Source organism: Daphnia carinata, chromosome 3 (assembly GCF_022539665.2).
Source record: "Daphnia carinata strain CSIRO-1 chromosome 3, CSIRO_AGI_Dcar_HiC_V3, whole genome shotgun sequence".
Lineage (NCBI taxonomy): Eukaryota > Metazoa > Arthropoda > Branchiopoda > Diplostraca > Daphniidae > Daphnia > Daphnia carinata.
Genome location: NC_081333.1, coordinates 11,765,165 through 11,781,421, shown reverse-complemented (window position 1 = coordinate 11,781,421; position 16,257 = coordinate 11,765,165). Strand labels below are relative to the sequence as shown.

The following is a 16,257-nucleotide window of genomic DNA, read 5'->3' as shown; positions in this document are numbered from 1 at the left end:
AAGCATAATATCGTCCTGTAGTTGGTAGCCGTAATGTAAGGCACTTCAGCGTTCTCCATCGCCTTGCTGGTATGGCGGCTATATTAAATGTTTTGCCATAGTACATTTATTTTCGTGTTAAATCCTGTAATAATCGAAAAGAAAAGGCGTCTGTGTAACGCTTGTACACGAGTAAGGCATCTTTTCTTATATTTTGACGCTTTGAGAAAGAAATGTAGAGTTGCCTACTGTCATCTGCACTAGGGACGACCGCCGTGTTCCAGCCATTCGTCAAGCAAAGAGTTCAAACGAATGGTAGTTATTAGTTTTATTGATATCTTATAATTCTTTCACAGTTTCTGAATGTTGTTATTAATTACTATACCGGCTAGCCTGGCAAGCATAATACAGTAATACATTTTACATAAGCTAATTGTTGTGATATCCACTTACAACTGGTTATTGTATCGATAATAGTTTGTTTTTTTTAATTTCGGTTTCTTGTAACATTGATAATGATAACTTTAGCTTTGTTGGTTATGAAATATAAATTCAATCTGAGCATTTGAAAGGCAGGGCAGGCATGTTTGCATTAAGCCCCGCCCTTCAGCCTTTGCTATGACTACCACGCTTTAAAACTTGATTCCTCCAGGCCAAAAAAGTTGACAGCAGCAAAGAGACTTTGGAACTAACTGGCTGTCAGCTGTTTTAAAGATGTACGTTATAATCAGTATTCAAAGTGAACGAGTCTTACAGTAGATTAATGTTGTAGAAAATCAAGATTTCAGTACTTATTTGGTACATAAATTATTTACATCCTGCTTACTTTTTCTGGTAATTTGCCAGAATCAATAAGCCTTTGCCTCAATTTGAGTCCTCCCCGTTGTCTCGTATGGTACCTAGTTATCTCCCGTTTGCCGTGAGACAGAGGGAGTGTTCCATCTTTCCCTTCTTTGATCCGTCGCTAACATAATCAAATCAGGTGAACCATGAATGAAACTGATGGGAGCGGATTGCTTCCAGAAATGGAAAACATTATTTGCCAATTGGAGAGAGGAACCGTTGTCACTAAGTTTTTCCAGAAGAAACATCCTGACAGAAGGATTTTGTCAGTTAAAAGAGAGACACGTCAAGTTGTGTGGTATAGACCAATGACCAAGAGGAATGTCTTCGAAGGGGCTGGTAATGTTTTTGTAATATTACTGTAGATCACAACTGTTTACTAATGTGTAAATCTAGCATACATTTCTTTTGAGCTTTCCAAAAACAAGATTGGTTCAAGAACCTTTTTTTTAAGCTTTTTAAAAATCATGTTTTGTAATTGAATTCTACGAGCCATGTACATTAACCAGAACACTTTTCCCTTTTGTCAATATCAGTTGATTTGAGAGAAGTCAAGGAAGTAAGACCTGGCAGAAATTCACGGGATTTTGAACGATGGCCAGACGATGCCCGAAAATTCGACGAAAATCGATGTTATGTAGTTTTTTACGGCCAAGATTTTTGCTTAAAAACTCTTTCTATTTGTGGTAATTACTTTTAGATTAGTTTAATTCTATATGACACAGTTCTAAATTTCGTTGATAGCGCTTTCTGGACCGGAATGTGATCTTTGGGTGAAGGGACTACGATACTTGTCCCGTGACACTCTCACATCCTCGTACCCATTGCAAATGGAGCGATGGCTATGGAAGGAATTTTGCAATATGACTACCGACAGAACAACTGTGACGTTGAAAGATGTCAAAGCGTTTTTGCCACAAGTAAACTGCCAAATGACCAAACCTCGACTTAAAGAAGCTTTTCATGAAGTAGATTGTCGAAGATTAGGCGAATTATCCTTCGACGAATTCGCTTCCCTCTACCACATCCTCATCTACGACGAAAACGTACAAAATGCCTTTCTACCGGTGATCAAGTCGCTTTTTGAACAAAACTCAGTTGTGCCTCACAGATGTACCGGTCCTTCTTCCACAAGTATTCCACGGATGGAAGCATTATATCTTTGGCAGATTTCCAAAGATTTCTTGCAGAACAAGGTGACCCACCGATGGAAGCCGATGCAGCCACTGCCTTTATGAGGGATTTCGTACAAGATCCACGACGCAACGTCGAAGCTGCATATTTCACTCCAAAAGAGGTGAAAAAGATACGGAAATGCAATTTGGTCATTTTCACGTTCATGGTTATTATTTTCATTTCTTTACAGTTTATGAGTTACCTCTTTTCACATCATAACGAGCTTTGGGATTCTCAACACAACGTTGTCAATCAGGATATGACCCACCCAATATCTCATTATTGGATTGCGTCCTCTCATAACACGTAACGGCATTTCCAATCTAAAATATTCTTATAGAACCATTTGTTGGAATATATCTCGTTTTCCCATAAGGTATTTGACAGGCGACCAATTTTCTAGTATATCTAGTGTCGAGGCATACGCACGTTGCCTTAATCAAGGTTGCCGTTGCATAGAGCTAGATTGTTGGGATGGTCCTGATGGGATGCCTTTTATTTACCATGGCCATACTATTACAAGCAAAATTCGCTTCCTAGACGTAGTTAAAACGATCAAAGAGCACGCTTTTAGTGCGTCTGTTTACCCAGTCATTCTTTCAATTGAAGACCACTGCACACTTCCACAACAAAGAAAGATGGCAAAAATTTTTGAAGAGATTTTTGGTTCGATGCTGCTCACATTGCCTCTTGAAAAAAATGAAACTTATATGCCTTCACCCGATGCGTTGCGAAAGAAAATTCTATTGAAGCACAAAAAACTACCTGAAGGCGCCACATACACTTCAACTGATGAAACCATGCCTTCAGGAGGACGCGTTGACGACAGTAGTAGTATGTTATATCTAATTAACTCAGTCTAAATTGGCTCATTATCATATTTATCATTTCTTTTCACAAGTAAAAGATCTGGATCTCTCTAACTCAGAAAAAAATGGCGTATTGTATTTAGAAGATAAACTAGAGAGAGAATGGGTCTCGCACTTTTTTGTTCTAAGTGATGCCAAAATGTTCTACACAGAAGTTCATCCGGAAGAAAGCGAGCCGGAAGAAGCAGACGACGATGTCTCTGATACAGCCCAACAGACCTTGCGAGAGGTAGCTATTTTTTTGCAAAATTTAATAAATTTGTATCTAAACTTTATATGCTTCTGCTGAAGGGTGTTCCGGAATACGAGCTACATTTTGGCGAGGAATGGTTCCATGGTAGACTGGCAGGGGGTCGAACTAGAGCGGAAGAATTATTACAACAATATGGACCCTCCTTAGGTGACGGAGCTTTCCTTGTCCGAAAGAGTGGCAACTTCGTCGGTGACTTTTCGCTTTCCTTTTGGTAAGTCACATACTTGTATTAATCACTTGATCGTACCACGATATTTTTATTCTTTCTAAATATTCAAGGCGTCAAGAGAAGGTCTATCACTGTCACATACGCACTCGACAAGAGTGGGGAAGAACGAAATATTATCTGATAGAACCCAACTACTACGACAGCTTGTACAGTTTAGTTGTTCACTACAAAACTCTTCCCCTTCGAAGTCCGGTAAGTCCACTATAATTTGATGGTATATTCTGAATCGCTTACCGAAAGAACACTTGAATGTCCTTTACAGGGATTTAGTATCGTTTTGAATAAACCTGTTCCTCAGCCTTGTACCCATGAAAGCAAGGATTGGTACCATCCGACAACCGTGCGAGCAAAGGCAGAAGAACTACTTCGTTGGATCCCGAGAGATGGAGCATTCTTGGTCAGGCCAAGTGAGCGAGAGTTAAATACCTTTTCCATTTCATTCAGGTACATTTAGCTTCACGTTTCACAAATCTTTATTTGCTTAGCCTTAGCTTCTTTATGAAAATATTTAATGGACCATTTTCATATTACAAAGGGCCGAAGGAAAAATCAAACATTGCCGCATAAAGCAAGAGGGCCGATTGTACATAATTGGAACGGCCCAGTTTGAGAGCCTCATCGATTTGGTTAGCTATTACGAAAAGAATCCCCTCTACCGTAAGGTTCGCCTTCGCTACCCAGTAACAGAGGAGATCGTGCGTCAACGTGGAGTGGTAATTTCATTTTTACGTCATTTTTACCGTATATTTTTAAGTTAATTTCCGGATTATTAATTCATCACGTCTTTCCAGTTTCTAAGGTATAATCGTTGTGTTTTTACAAAAGAGAATTCCATTATATTTTCGGTAGACGTCGTGATAATTGAATAGTCGATCTATTGGCTGGTTATAGGTAGCCTGTTAACTGTCGCTCTAAAGCCATTAGCATCAGCCGTGTAATTGACCTTGCGCAGCATCCCGTCCGCATCTACAAGCGAATAATATCCCGTCACGACACCGTTCAATCGTTTCTCTCCGTGACTTTTCATATCCCCGCTTTCTTGATTATTCACGCTATATTCAAAGTCGTAGTCTCCGTCTCGCTGAATCTAAATTTTTCCCAATAGTTAGGAAAGCGCAGTTACTTTAAACCATGCATATGTGCTTGTTGAAGCTAAACTTACCGTAATGACCGGAATAGTCGACATGGCTAATGATGACGGTGACGTTGAATATGCCGGAGTAGATACAGATGGTTGTGTTACCGCTTGGCTTACCGTATCTGCTAGTTTCCCTGAATCTGCCATCGGAACTGGTGAAGGAAGGTCGGCCTGCGTAGCGGTTAGGGGAGCTGCAGTACTTTCCTCTGACTTCATAGGGATAGAAGTCGTCATTTCATTCTCAGAATCCAAACTCGTGGATGTAGAAATCGATACTGGGGTGCTTTCCCGCTGCTTAGAGATCCCGTTTGAAATGAAAAAGGGGTTGAATTGATTGAAGTATGGCCAGAGTGCTAATGGAATAACTGATCCTGCTAGAGGGACGGGTAAACCCAGTAGCATTGGCGAAGGCATAGGCATAACAGGCCTTTGGCCAACCAAAGGTACTGGGATACCACCTACGAAGTGAGGGATATCTCTATTTGGCTTCATTATGTAACGCTAGAAAAGATAGAAATAAAGTATTAAAGCGGTAAAAGTAAAAAATTAAAAAGGAGGTACTTCCTGTGGACGCGCGTCAATCCCACTGACAGCATTGCAAACTGCGAACAAAACAAACTAAAAGAAACATAGACTGTTACGTTTTTCGTAGGCCAAAAAGATCTCGTTCTGTGTATTACCCATCGATTCATTGTCGCCAATTGAAGACGTAAGACTGAAGACGGTCGGCATACCTGTCTCATTCTATATACTTCAACGTAAGCCCTACAAAGGTCATTGCGCTTTGATCATGAATATTGAGAATGAACTGGTTTGTTTGAAGTTATTGCCCTAGCCGTTTCTTAACTGATCCTTTTTGCTATTCAAGAACGATCGTTCTAGAAACCGAATGTTGAACTTTCAATAAGTAGAAATGACTACTTCCTAGAAAAATAGGAAGGGATGTTCACATTGGTCGGACAGATACGACAAGAATGTTAACAAGTCTGTTATTCGGCTTGCATCCTAACAAGAAGAAATGACCTTGCTAATGTCAAAAACCGACAGTGATTTAGTAATATTAACACTTTTGAATCTTTTTATTGTTAGTTTTTCGTTGTTTTGAAGTTTTAGATTAAAAACGGCTATGTTTCTTAAATTTTTCTCCAGAGTCCACAAGATGGTGAAGATGCACCTGGTTACATGGATTCTAACGCTTTGACTGGGGTAATCGTTTTAAAGCCCCAATAATGTCGATGTGTTGCCGAGAATTAACTTTTCTTTTAAAATAGGTAACCGTGAAAGCTCTTTATGATTACCGCAGTCAGCAGGAAGACGAGCTTTGTTTTTGCAAACACGCTATTATCTACAACGTAAAAAAAGAAGATAACGGCTGGTGGCGGGGTGACTATGGAGGTCGCAAGCAACTTCTGTTCCCAGCTAATTATACGCAAGAAATTGACATTACCCAAGAAATGCAGAATGAAAACGTGAGAATTTATCAGACAATGATGATCAAAGGCAGTAGGCTTGCACTTTAGTTTAAAATTATATTAATTTCAGTCCACAGATGTTACGCCACTGGGTGATTTGCAGAAAGGTAGCTACGATGTAGCGGGTGCCTCTGTGGAGCTAGTAGCGTTACATTCTCCAGCCAGGTCACATTCGCCCCCTGATACCATAGGAGACAATGTTCTGGCTCGTAAAACTATTCCCGAATGGCTACTCCGGGTGAAGTCTCCGTCCCACACAGAGCCAATCGAATTGGGTGTAGAATCTAAGGATGATGCTATCGATTGGTGTAACACTATCAAGTATTGTCGTGTTTTACAATTATATTCTGTGGTGTTTCTCTAATGGCTTTATGCTTTGTAAAGGAGCGTCGCTCAGCGGTGTAGCGACCGTGAGAATATGCATCGAGAAATTGAACTAACGTGGCGAATTGCTAAGGAGCTTTCGGATATCATAGTCTATTGCAGAGCAGTGACGTTCAATCAGGAACGCATTCTACGTGAGGGGCGGAATCCTTATGAAATGTCTTCATTCCCGGAGCAAAAAGCGGAAAAGTTGATGCTTCAAGAGCAAAAATTCTTTCTCTGGTACCACCAGGTATGTTGATCTCAAAACATTTTTGTAACTTATCATTTTGCACACATACAGTACATGTTTTTGTTATTAGGTGATGTTCAGCCGTGTCTACCCAAAAGGACAGCGGATAGACTCTAGCAATTATTGTCCAGTTCCCTTTTGGAACGTTGGTTCCCAAATGGCGGCATTAAATTACCAAACCCCTGGTTGGTCATTACGATTGCTCTGTATTCGCTTTCGCATTAGCGATTTATCTATTGTTTTGTTCACAGATAAAAGCATGCAGTTAAATGAGGGTAAGTTTTTGCAAAACGGCAAATGTGGTTATGTATTGAAGCCAAGCTTTATGCTGAAGAACTCCCCTGAATCCTCGATACTGGCTGCTGAAGAACCTGTCGTTGTCGTTGTTAAGGTAAACATCATCGGTGCCATACAATTTCGTTAGAAAAACTAACGTTTACAAAACTTTATTGCATTTAGGTCATAGCAGCCCGTCATTTAACTAAGTCCAAACGAGGGATAGTAAGTCCTTGCGTAGAAATTGAGATTATTGGAAACCAGCAAGACAACATTAACAACAAACACACCACAAAGATCATAAGTAATAAGAAAGAGAAAGCAATAATAAGGTTATTTGCATACTAATAGTAATTATTTTACAGCTGATAATGGTTTTAATCCTGTTTGGGATGAAACATTTCAACTCGAAGTTTCTTGCCCCTCCTTGGCGCTCCTGCGCTTTGCTGTCTACGATATAGGTATTTATTTTTTAACAGTCAATTGAAATAATATTACAAGAAAGTGAATTCTTTTCCGTAGATATGTTTGGCGATTCTCATCTTATTGCGCAAGCAACGTACCCGGTAGGCATTTTTAATTTGTTAATTTCTTTTACTACATATTTATGAAGCTTATCGTAATGCAATTACTTTTGCGCAGCTTTTGTGTATTCGCCGGGGATTCCGAAGTATTCCCTAAAGAATGGCTTTAGTGAACTTCTCGAAATGGCTTCGTTACTTGTTTTCCTTGATCTCCACAAAAGAAAGGTAATGAAACGTCGTGCAATAAGAGATTCAGTTTTAATGGCTAAAATGTTACCACAGGATGAGGGGAGTTCGGTGCTATTGAAAAGGGACAAGCTTCGCGAACTACGGACTCAAATCATCGACGCACAGGAGAGAGGCGACGAGGCAGCAGCGCAAGAAGCTCGCGCGGAATTCCACGAAATCGAATCCCAAATTTTTGAAGATTTTAATCGTACTCGTGAAAAGTAGACATGCCCTAGTTGATTTCCATGAAGTCCGTATAAGGGAAAGGGCGAGTGCGTTAAAGGGCATTCAGTCATTCATATACCACGATCATCAAATGATTTCAAAAACATTGGGATGACGAACAAGAAAAGAACTGACCATTCATCAAGTGCTCTGTCAAATTGGTGCCTTTATATACTCAACTGATTTAGTTTGGTTAATTCATATTTATTAATGAATGCTGATTTACAATCATATGGTGTTAATAACCCATCAGTTTGTTGTAATACATTGGCAATATAAACTTGTCACCATCCATCAGCATCTTTTGCTTAGTCTCTGTATGTATGTGCTGGAGATTAATCCAAGGAAGGAATCCTGAGGTGCTTGCAGGTGGTGCAAGCTGACCTGGCTGAATACACAGTTTTCTTGTGGCATATGGTATAAATCGGGGCATAAAGACAAGAAAGTCATCAAACTTTGGAGAGTAGTATATGCGAAGAGGTACTCTAAGTGACACATACATCAGAGCAATAATAGAAACCACCCCAGCAATGCCAAAGCCTATTATTTCTTCTGTGAGTGGTGCAGAATCCACTTTAAGCAGTTGATATACAACACCTGCTGATATGCATATTGCTGCTGATACAGCTGTTGTAATAGCAAAGTTGGCATATGTTTCAAGTCCACTCCGGTAACACATTGTATAAGACAGGGGCACAATGTCTGGCTTGAGATTTTTGAAAACTAAGTCTTGCATGTAGAATTTCCATGTTCCAAAGTTCAGGTTTTTTGTTAGTCTATCCAAAAGTGTTTTTCGTTTTTCGTTTCCGGCAAGTGATGAGTCCACGTCTTTTTTACCGGTATTTTTGCTCGTCGAATGAAACTGTAGAGCGCGAACCATTTTGCCTTGCTTTAACGATGCATTCAAAAACTCTGTAGGTTTCCATGATACTAATTTAACTCCAGGACGACAAACAATAAAAACCATTACTGAATATTTTCTATTTTATTTTTACAAGCAAAAATGAACTACTTTTTAGTTTTGGTAATGCTCCTTGCGTTATGATGCAGTAGGAACATAAGTAAACTGACTGACTAGTGACTGACTAGTATGCGACTGAAGTAGCAGACGATTGTTAGAAGGAACTACCAGCAGACGAAACTATGTGTTTGAGAACTGTGAAAAGTAGATAATAATTTGTTTGTTACGTAAAGAAATTGACAGGGAGTCTGAAATACTGAGACGAATAACGAATCGTCTTGTTCCTGCATTTAGTCTTACAGCTTAAGATTTTATTTATTTTTTATAATATAATAATTAACAGTGAACTTTTTCAGTGTTCTCTACTGAAATTACCTCCTTTTCCCGCCAGTGATCATGATTTGGTGATCATATTGTATTTTGATTATCTTTCCTATAGACGATATTTTTATGTGAAATATTTGAACTTCAAAAAAATCATGTTCACTTCAATCAGAGGTATAAAAATTGCCAAAGTTATTTATCTACACAACCAACCTATTAGGAAGTGTACTACACTATCCAATGCAAGTTTCAAAATTACTTCCAAGAAGAAATGGGGTCTTTTATTTGCAACTGCTATTGCTACACCTGGTATCTGGTATCTCCAGGCTGGGAACCAGCAACAACGAAAGGCCAGGGTTACAGTCCAAGGCATAGGTAGATTCCTAAGGTAATACATTAGCTAAAACAACCAACAGTGAAACCTAAAATAATCAAATACTATTTATGAAGATCACTTGTAATTGGAGCAACCATATCTACAGACTATTGGTGGTCATTAAGAAGTATTGATGAAGATTCAATACAATATCAGCAGGAATTAAAAAAAACCCATCAGCGCACTGCTGACCGGATTCTAGCTTGCTGCCTTAAGAATGGAGGGTTGTATATTAAACTTGGACAGGGTTTGGTTTCCATGAATCACATTCTACCCAAAGAATATTTAGAAACATTGAAAGTGCTCCAAGATAGATGTCTTGCCAGAGGTGCAACTGAAATTGGGCAACTATTCGATGAAGAATTTGGAAAGGACCACAAACAGTTGTTTCAGTCATTTGATGAGGAGCCTATTGCTGCAGCAAGTTTGGCTCAAGTAAGTCCTAAGACAAAGAGGCAATTTTGTGCTCATCGAAAATTTACTATTTCATTTGTCATAGGTTTTCCGTGCCAAATGTCACGATGGAAGGGAAGTTGCCGTGAAGGTTCAGTACATTGATTTGCAAGATCGGTTCAGTGGTGACATTGCAACAATTGAAATACTTTTAGAACTGATTAGTTGGATGCACCCGAAATTCGAATTTAAATGGGTACTTAAGGTATGGAAGAATGACAAGACACTCGAAATTATCTCGGGATTACATTTTTGCAACGCGAAACTTACCTCATTACTTTGTGCAGGATTTAAAGGAAACACTTTGCAAGGAACTTGATTTTCTAAATGAAGGTCACAATGGTGAAAGGTAAACCAAGCTCGCCTTCAGTTTTAAGAAAGTGTATTAATAACGGAATATTTGGCAGATGTGCCAAAGAACTATCTTCGTTATCTTACGTTTACGTACCAAAAGTTTTTTGGGATTTTACGAGCAAGGTAACGAAAGTAACGGAATGAAAATCTTCGTTCCTATTTTACAAATTTGGCTTCATTTCGCTCTCATTTTTCCTCCCATATAGCGAGTATTGACTACCGAATTTATTGACGGGATCAAAATAAGCGATACCAATTCCTTAGAGAAGGCAGGACTCTCGATAAAGGAAGTCAGCCACAAGCTGATTGAAACGTTTGCTGAGCAAATATTTCATACGGGTTTTGTCCATGCCGATCCCCATCCAGGAAACAGTAAGTCAGGAAACCCCATTCGAGTTTCATACGGTTCACTTTATTTGCTTATGCACCTTTTGTAGTCCTAGTCCGTAAAAGGAAGAAAGGTGACGCCGAGATTGTTCTGCTAGACCATGGCTTATACGAAGAGCTTCCGTCGAATGTTCGCAAGTCCCTTTGCCGGCTGTGGTCCTCAATTATACTCAACGATCATGCCGGAATGAAACGCCATGCTGCCGAACTTGGAGTTAACGGTTAGTTTTCCTCCTTGTTTTGCGACTTTGCTTCGATAGTGTCCATCCTTGTCAGTTGAAATCCTGCCGACTGCCCTGACAGTCTTTTTGTTCCGGAAAAATTTCCATCATCAATTGAGGTTGTATGACTAGATTACCGTTTGTTCTGCATGGCCGTATCGCAGCGCTATATCTCAGCGCCGCCCTGGCCAACTGACGGTGATTCAATAAGCCAGGTCTTTGGGATGTTTTACGATCACAAAGGGCCAAAAGCAGGCGAATGGCAGAAGATGACAACCGAACAACGCCATGCAATACGAATTCAAATGGAAGACGTTCACGAGCGGATGATGAGCAGCTTCCGAGCGATGCCCTCTCAATTGATGCTTATATTTAGGTATTTATATGCCTGCTTTATCGAAAACGTTAAGCAGCTTGAAAAAAATCATCAATTTTGCTGCATCAGATGCATCCATTAAGAGCTATTAGTGTTTTTATTTTTTACTTTTTATTTATTTGATTTTTATAAGAAGATAAAGAACCACAAAAATTTTTCGTGGTTTTGTTTCCGTAGACTACTTGCTCTTCGCTGAAATGCTTCTTCAAAGACCAGTCGGGAATGAAATACTAAAGTTGTCCAACTTAAACCAGCTTTCGGAAACTGAGACAAAGTACATGCAGGAAATGGCCGCCCAGCGTTTCGACATGATAATGAACAATTTGCGGTCGATGCCGAGAACTATGCTTTTAACAATTAGGTAATAATATCACCAGACAACTGGTTCTTGATCCAAGAGTATAGTCTGACATAGTGTTAGAAAAGCATGTTATGCAGCAAAGTTGATAGATTAAGTTCGCTAAATTTTTGAATTCGCTTGTTTTAAGTTAGAGAACACTCACTTGAACGTCAAATTAAAGCGACGCTTGAAAACAGATGATCTTGTATAACAAATCCATTTTAAAGTGAATAACGGCTTCTTTTTATGTCTTAAGGAACATCAATACTGTTAGGGCAATAACTAAAGACCATGGAAGTCTTGTCGATCGATACACATTGATGGCAAGAAGCGCCACGCGAGGATTTTTCATCGTTCCAGGAGCTTCATTCCGGCAACGCCTTCAAGGAATCTGGCAACAATTTCTCTTCGATTGGCGGTTGTGGTAACACCGAAACTAAGATTCAATTATCGGTTGTTTTGCATAGTTTTCTGATAAAATGCTATTACCAAACAGGTGGGATAAAACCCAGATGAGGCTAACCTTTTGGAGTCTTCGCGTGTTATTTTGGCTTGGCCGTGCACCTGACATGACAGTCCTTGTGCAAATGGTTGAGTAACAGTAAAATAGCAGTAGCTCGAAATTTAACGTGAAACTTGTAATTTCAAAAATATTGTTGAACAGATTTCAATCATACAAACTTCTTACAGTAGGTGAAGTTCACCGCATGAAACCCACTTTTTGGGTTTTCCCTGCCCTTTCTTCTTCCAATAGCGTCTTCATAAGAATCTTGTTAACAACCGCACCCACTTCGCTGGCTGTCTGTTATGGCAAAAGAAACATAATATTTTTACGGTTTCCTAGAATATTTGTGATATTCATAGTGTTATTGAGTATTACTTTAAGCATTGACACTAGGCTTTCTGGATGTAAGCTTCCAGAGCCGATTTTCCTAACGGCCGTGATCTTCTTGGTACCAGATACTGCAACGACAACCCCCGAAGAACTGCAGCATTCTTCTTCGGGTGTCGGATCAACAAGGTAATGGTTTCCAATCTGATTAAAGACATAAGTATGTTTTTTAATTACCAGAACACCGTAAGGAAACAAGTTAAAAATATTTACTTTCATCAGCGTTACAAGACATGGCACGTTCTGCGTGTTTAATCTCTTAGTATCGTAAGGATCTTCGGACAGTTCTAATTCAGGTTGATCTCCATCCATGGTTGCTACTTTAATGGACGGAATTTGCGTCGTGTAAAGAGCAGATTTTACGGCCAATGACACTGTGTCATACAGGTTTCCACCGCATTCAAGAATCTATTTAAATATTAAAAAATTGTTAACAGCAAATTCATGATCCTTAAACAAGTAATTGATCTTTACCAATATGTCAACATATAAGACCCAACACTGTTGGCCAGCCAAAACAGAGAGTTCTGCTAAATTTATTGTATCTCCTGACATGTAAGACATCTGCAAAAATCTGCAAATTTCATTTGCCAAGTCTTCACCACCTCTTCCCTCAAACTCAGGAGTTGCATTTGCAGAGCTTTGATTAGAAAATGCATGGCTCTGAATGTGATTTTTACATGATATGTCATAATTTAAACAGACCAGTCCACAAAGAATTCCAGCCTTCCTTCCAAAGGTTTTTCAGGTAAAGGTGAAGCCAATTCTACTTTGACCCCCACAAGAACATCTGAGTTGGCAAGTCTAAGCCTTGATGAGCCACTGGCATTAGAAACCAAACCAGTCTCAAGGATTATGGGACGATAATCTAATCTTGTCCTGCCATCACATCGTAAGTCATCCTATCATGTTCCATAAAAACACGTTGCAGAAAACATAAGTATTAATTTTTTCATGGGTAAATGTTTGCTTCACTTTGTGTAACCTTATAACTAATCTCCTAGAGATGTTTTGTATACATTGTTAGAGGATAGGTATAGTAATTTGCCCACCTGTACCCCATGATGAATAAATGCTTTTTCAGCTTCACTTAAAAGTATTTCTGCCATTATGCCAGGACCTAGAAAAAAAGTAAATTGATGAGAAAATATTATATTAAAATGCCCATGTTTGTGTCACTTCAAATTACCACGTGAAAACGGAATTAACTTTATTGCTGCGTTCGTCTGCTTTCCGTGTTTTGACGATCCGCTAAATCCTTAAAATAGTTAAAGAAAGCTCCGACAAACTCGTCACAGCCGACTCGCCGATATGGTGCAGTGTTTTGCAAGGGCCCTGGTATACCAACTCCATCTCGTTCAACTGCCTGAACCCTACCAGTAAAAGTACGACGGAAAATCTTGGTAGGGTTCAGGCCCCCTTTCATGAATCACATAGGGGAAATAGCAGGCGGGAAATCTACTACAATTTAAGCGTTGGCGTCATTGGTGATAAGTTTGGTAAACAAATAAGTTTAACAAACAAGTTAGTAAAATAGAATTGATAACGTCAAGCGTAGAGTGGGGCATCTTTTTGTTTGCTTAGGTTATTTAAGTAGGGGTTAAAACTTGGAATCGATTGGTAAAACGGAAAGTCTAACCACTAGATGTATACGCAATTTTCGTACTGTACCTACAACAGACAAAGTGTATAATTGACAAATGTATATATATATGTTAGACATAAGGTAAAATGGATATTTAAATAGAAAATTCGGGCTTATTTTGTCGGGTTTAACATTTCTATCGAGCGCACTTTTATATTAAATTACTCATAAAATCTACGAAAAAACAAAGTTCATTTTCGTGTTCCTTGTTAAATTTTGAATCTTATTCGTATGTAGTTATCCAGGTTTAATGATATTATTTTTTAAATAGGAAAATCTATAGAAATTTTAAGCCCGACTATTTAAGCCCGAGAAAAATAAGCCCGAATTTTTGTTTTTTAAGTTTAATTCAAAAACTATAATGCGAATTGAAAAATAAACTTCATGTTCATAATAAGCATTCAATTTTGCATCGAAATCATATATAAATCGAAATTTGAAATTTGGCCAAAAATGAAAAAGTGGGAAGGCTATTGCCTTCTCACTTTTGTCAAAATCGGCAAAAAACGAAATCTGTTGGAATTCGATAAAATCATATCGAATAGTCAAAATTGAACGCTGAATTCGATTATGTAAGGGTTTTTCTCCTTAAACTAGCCGTTATTATTTTTTTACAGGAAAATCTATAGAAATTTTAAGCCCGGCTTTTTTTGTCGGGCTTATTTTTCGAGCCCCGCAACCACTTAAAAGTCGAATAACTCTGAAACTATCAGTCCCACGAGAAAATAACGTCGATTTTCGTGATCCTTGTATAATTTCCAATCGAAATTACCGTATTTTTAACAAAATCTAGATTTTAGCGAAAAATGAAAAAGTGGGAAGGCTATAGCCTTCTCTCTTTTGTCAAAATCGGCAAAATACGAAATCTCTTGGAATTCGATAAGAAATCCCATGGAATAGCCAAAATTGAATGCTGAGTTCGATTATGTGAGTGTTTTTCTCCTTAAATCAGCCGTTATTATTTTTTTTACAGGAAAATCTATAGAAATTTTAAGCCCGGCTTTTTTTGTCGGGCTTATTTTTCAAGCCCCGCAACCACTTAAAAGCCAAATTAATCTAAAACTATAAGTCCCACGAAAAAATAACGTCAATTTTCGTGATCCTTGTATAATTTTCAATCGAAATGACGTATTTTTTACGAAATCTAGATTTTAGCCAAAAATGAAAAAGTGGGAAGGCTATAGCCTTCTCACTTTTGTCAAAATCGGCCAAAAACGAAAGCCCTTGGAATTCGATGAAAATCACAGAGAATAATGACCATAAAACGCTGATTCTGATTCAGCTACTGGTTTTCTCTTCAAACTAGCCGTTTTGAAAATAAAAGCAAACAAAGTGTTGTTGCGTTTTTACATTCTTGACTAAAGTTCAAATTTTGCTTAATATAATAATACAAATATATATGTTTCTCGCCAAACCAACTGTTTCTTAAATATAATGAATTTCCTCTATGGATTCTGTCTAGCTGAGATGATATAGTATACCATCGACCACTTGGTTACGATAGTAGTACTCATGGTGGGTTTAATTCAATTTAATTTTTTTTGTTCATTTTATGTTACTACTTTATACATTTTATACTATTAATCCAGAATTCAATTCATTTGGGAATTGATACATCATCTTTCAGTATCGCATGCTGATGTTCATTCATTGAGTTATGATCCATACAATTTAACCGCTAACATTTCTTGTGGCTTAAGGGACACCTTTTTGCACTTGTTATGATATTGTAATGTCGTCGAAGTACATTGAATTGGAGTAAATAAAAAACTTACTGTTCGCCAAACAGCAAGATCTTTCTTTTGTTTAAAACTCGCTTACAAATTCCTTAGTCAAAGCGGCAGACCAATTTATTGTTCTAAGGTTACGTTAAAGCGCAATTCAAAATTAAAGTTACATTAATTTGTTGACGTCTTCAACAACTTCGCATGAATCTATGCACTTTCGGTGCCCTAGAGAACCATGGTCGAATACGCCATGGTAAATACAGAAGTTTTGGCAATTTTGTTTGGGAGGAAAACCCAATACGATACACACCGGAGGAAATTGAATGCCAATTACATGAAAAAAAAAAAAACTTAACTAGCTTCAACCGGTTGG

General features: G+C 38.4%; 4 protein-coding genes across 6 annotated transcripts; 2 read left to right on the top strand and 2 right to left on the bottom strand.

Moving 5' to 3' along the window:
- The first annotated feature begins 598 nt into the window (after window positions 1-598).
- Window positions 599-8,120, top strand: LOC130698604 (1-phosphatidylinositol 4,5-bisphosphate phosphodiesterase gamma-1-like). Its single transcript, XM_057521282.2, is given in 23 exon segments — window positions 599-1,161; window positions 1,359-1,508; window positions 1,567-1,868; window positions 1,934-2,119; window positions 2,189-2,304; window positions 2,375-2,832; window positions 2,900-3,096; window positions 3,159-3,331; window positions 3,400-3,541; window positions 3,612-3,793; window positions 3,885-4,062; window positions 5,637-5,693; window positions 5,759-5,956; window positions 6,030-6,280; window positions 6,344-6,575; window positions 6,646-6,760; window positions 6,827-6,966; window positions 7,035-7,155; window positions 7,217-7,312; window positions 7,374-7,417; window positions 7,494-7,527; window positions 7,530-7,600; window positions 7,658-8,120. Coding segments are annotated over 23 exon segments (3,807 nt in total). The 5' UTR covers window positions 599-968; the 3' UTR covers window positions 7,829-8,120.
- LOC130698599 (endocuticle structural glycoprotein SgAbd-1-like) lies at window positions 4,080-5,195 on the bottom strand. Its single transcript, XM_057521275.2, has 4 exons — window positions 5,168-5,195; window positions 5,049-5,105; window positions 4,512-4,988; window positions 4,080-4,436 (listed from the first exon to the last, which is right to left on the bottom strand). Exons 1-4 carry the CDS (start codon window positions 5,177-5,179, stop codon window positions 4,224-4,226), a joined length of 759 nt encoding a protein of 252 aa, XP_057377258.2. The 5' UTR covers window positions 5,180-5,195; the 3' UTR covers window positions 4,080-4,223.
- A 926-nt stretch (window positions 8,121-9,046) lies between the features above and the next one.
- LOC130698590 (uncharacterized aarF domain-containing protein kinase 5-like) lies at window positions 9,047-12,337 on the top strand. 2 transcript variants are annotated; one of them, XM_057521264.2, is made up of 10 exons: window positions 9,058-9,501; window positions 9,564-9,924; window positions 9,989-10,147; window positions 10,230-10,291; window positions 10,350-10,419; window positions 10,503-10,668; window positions 10,734-10,904; window positions 11,037-11,280; window positions 11,877-12,044; window positions 12,117-12,337. In XM_057521264.2, exons 1-10 carry the CDS (start codon window positions 9,269-9,271, stop codon window positions 12,217-12,219), a joined length of 1,737 nt encoding a protein of 578 aa, XP_057377247.1. In that variant the 5' UTR covers window positions 9,058-9,268; the 3' UTR covers window positions 12,220-12,337. The 2 variants fall into 2 exon arrangements, with proteins under 2 accessions (XP_057377249.1, XP_057377247.1); XM_057521266.2 differs by lacking the exons at window positions 11,877-12,044; window positions 12,117-12,337 and adding an exon at window positions 11,458-11,533 and having other exon boundaries at window positions 9,047-9,501.
- Window positions 12,290-13,790, bottom strand: LOC130698597 (exosome complex component RRP42). 2 transcript variants are annotated; one of them, XM_057521272.2, is made up of 7 exons: window positions 13,702-13,790; window positions 13,565-13,632; window positions 13,218-13,414; window positions 12,987-13,152; window positions 12,726-12,920; window positions 12,501-12,656; window positions 12,290-12,422 (listed from the first exon to the last, which is right to left on the bottom strand). In XM_057521272.2, exons 2-7 carry the CDS (start codon window positions 13,619-13,621, stop codon window positions 12,321-12,323), a joined length of 873 nt encoding a protein of 290 aa, XP_057377255.1. In that variant the 5' UTR covers window positions 13,622-13,632; window positions 13,702-13,790; the 3' UTR covers window positions 12,290-12,320. The 2 variants fall into 2 exon arrangements, with proteins under 2 accessions (XP_057377255.1, XP_059350362.1); XM_059494379.1 differs by lacking the exon at window positions 13,702-13,790 and having other exon boundaries at window positions 13,565-13,698.
- Between the last annotated feature and the right edge of the window lie 2,467 nt (window positions 13,791-16,257).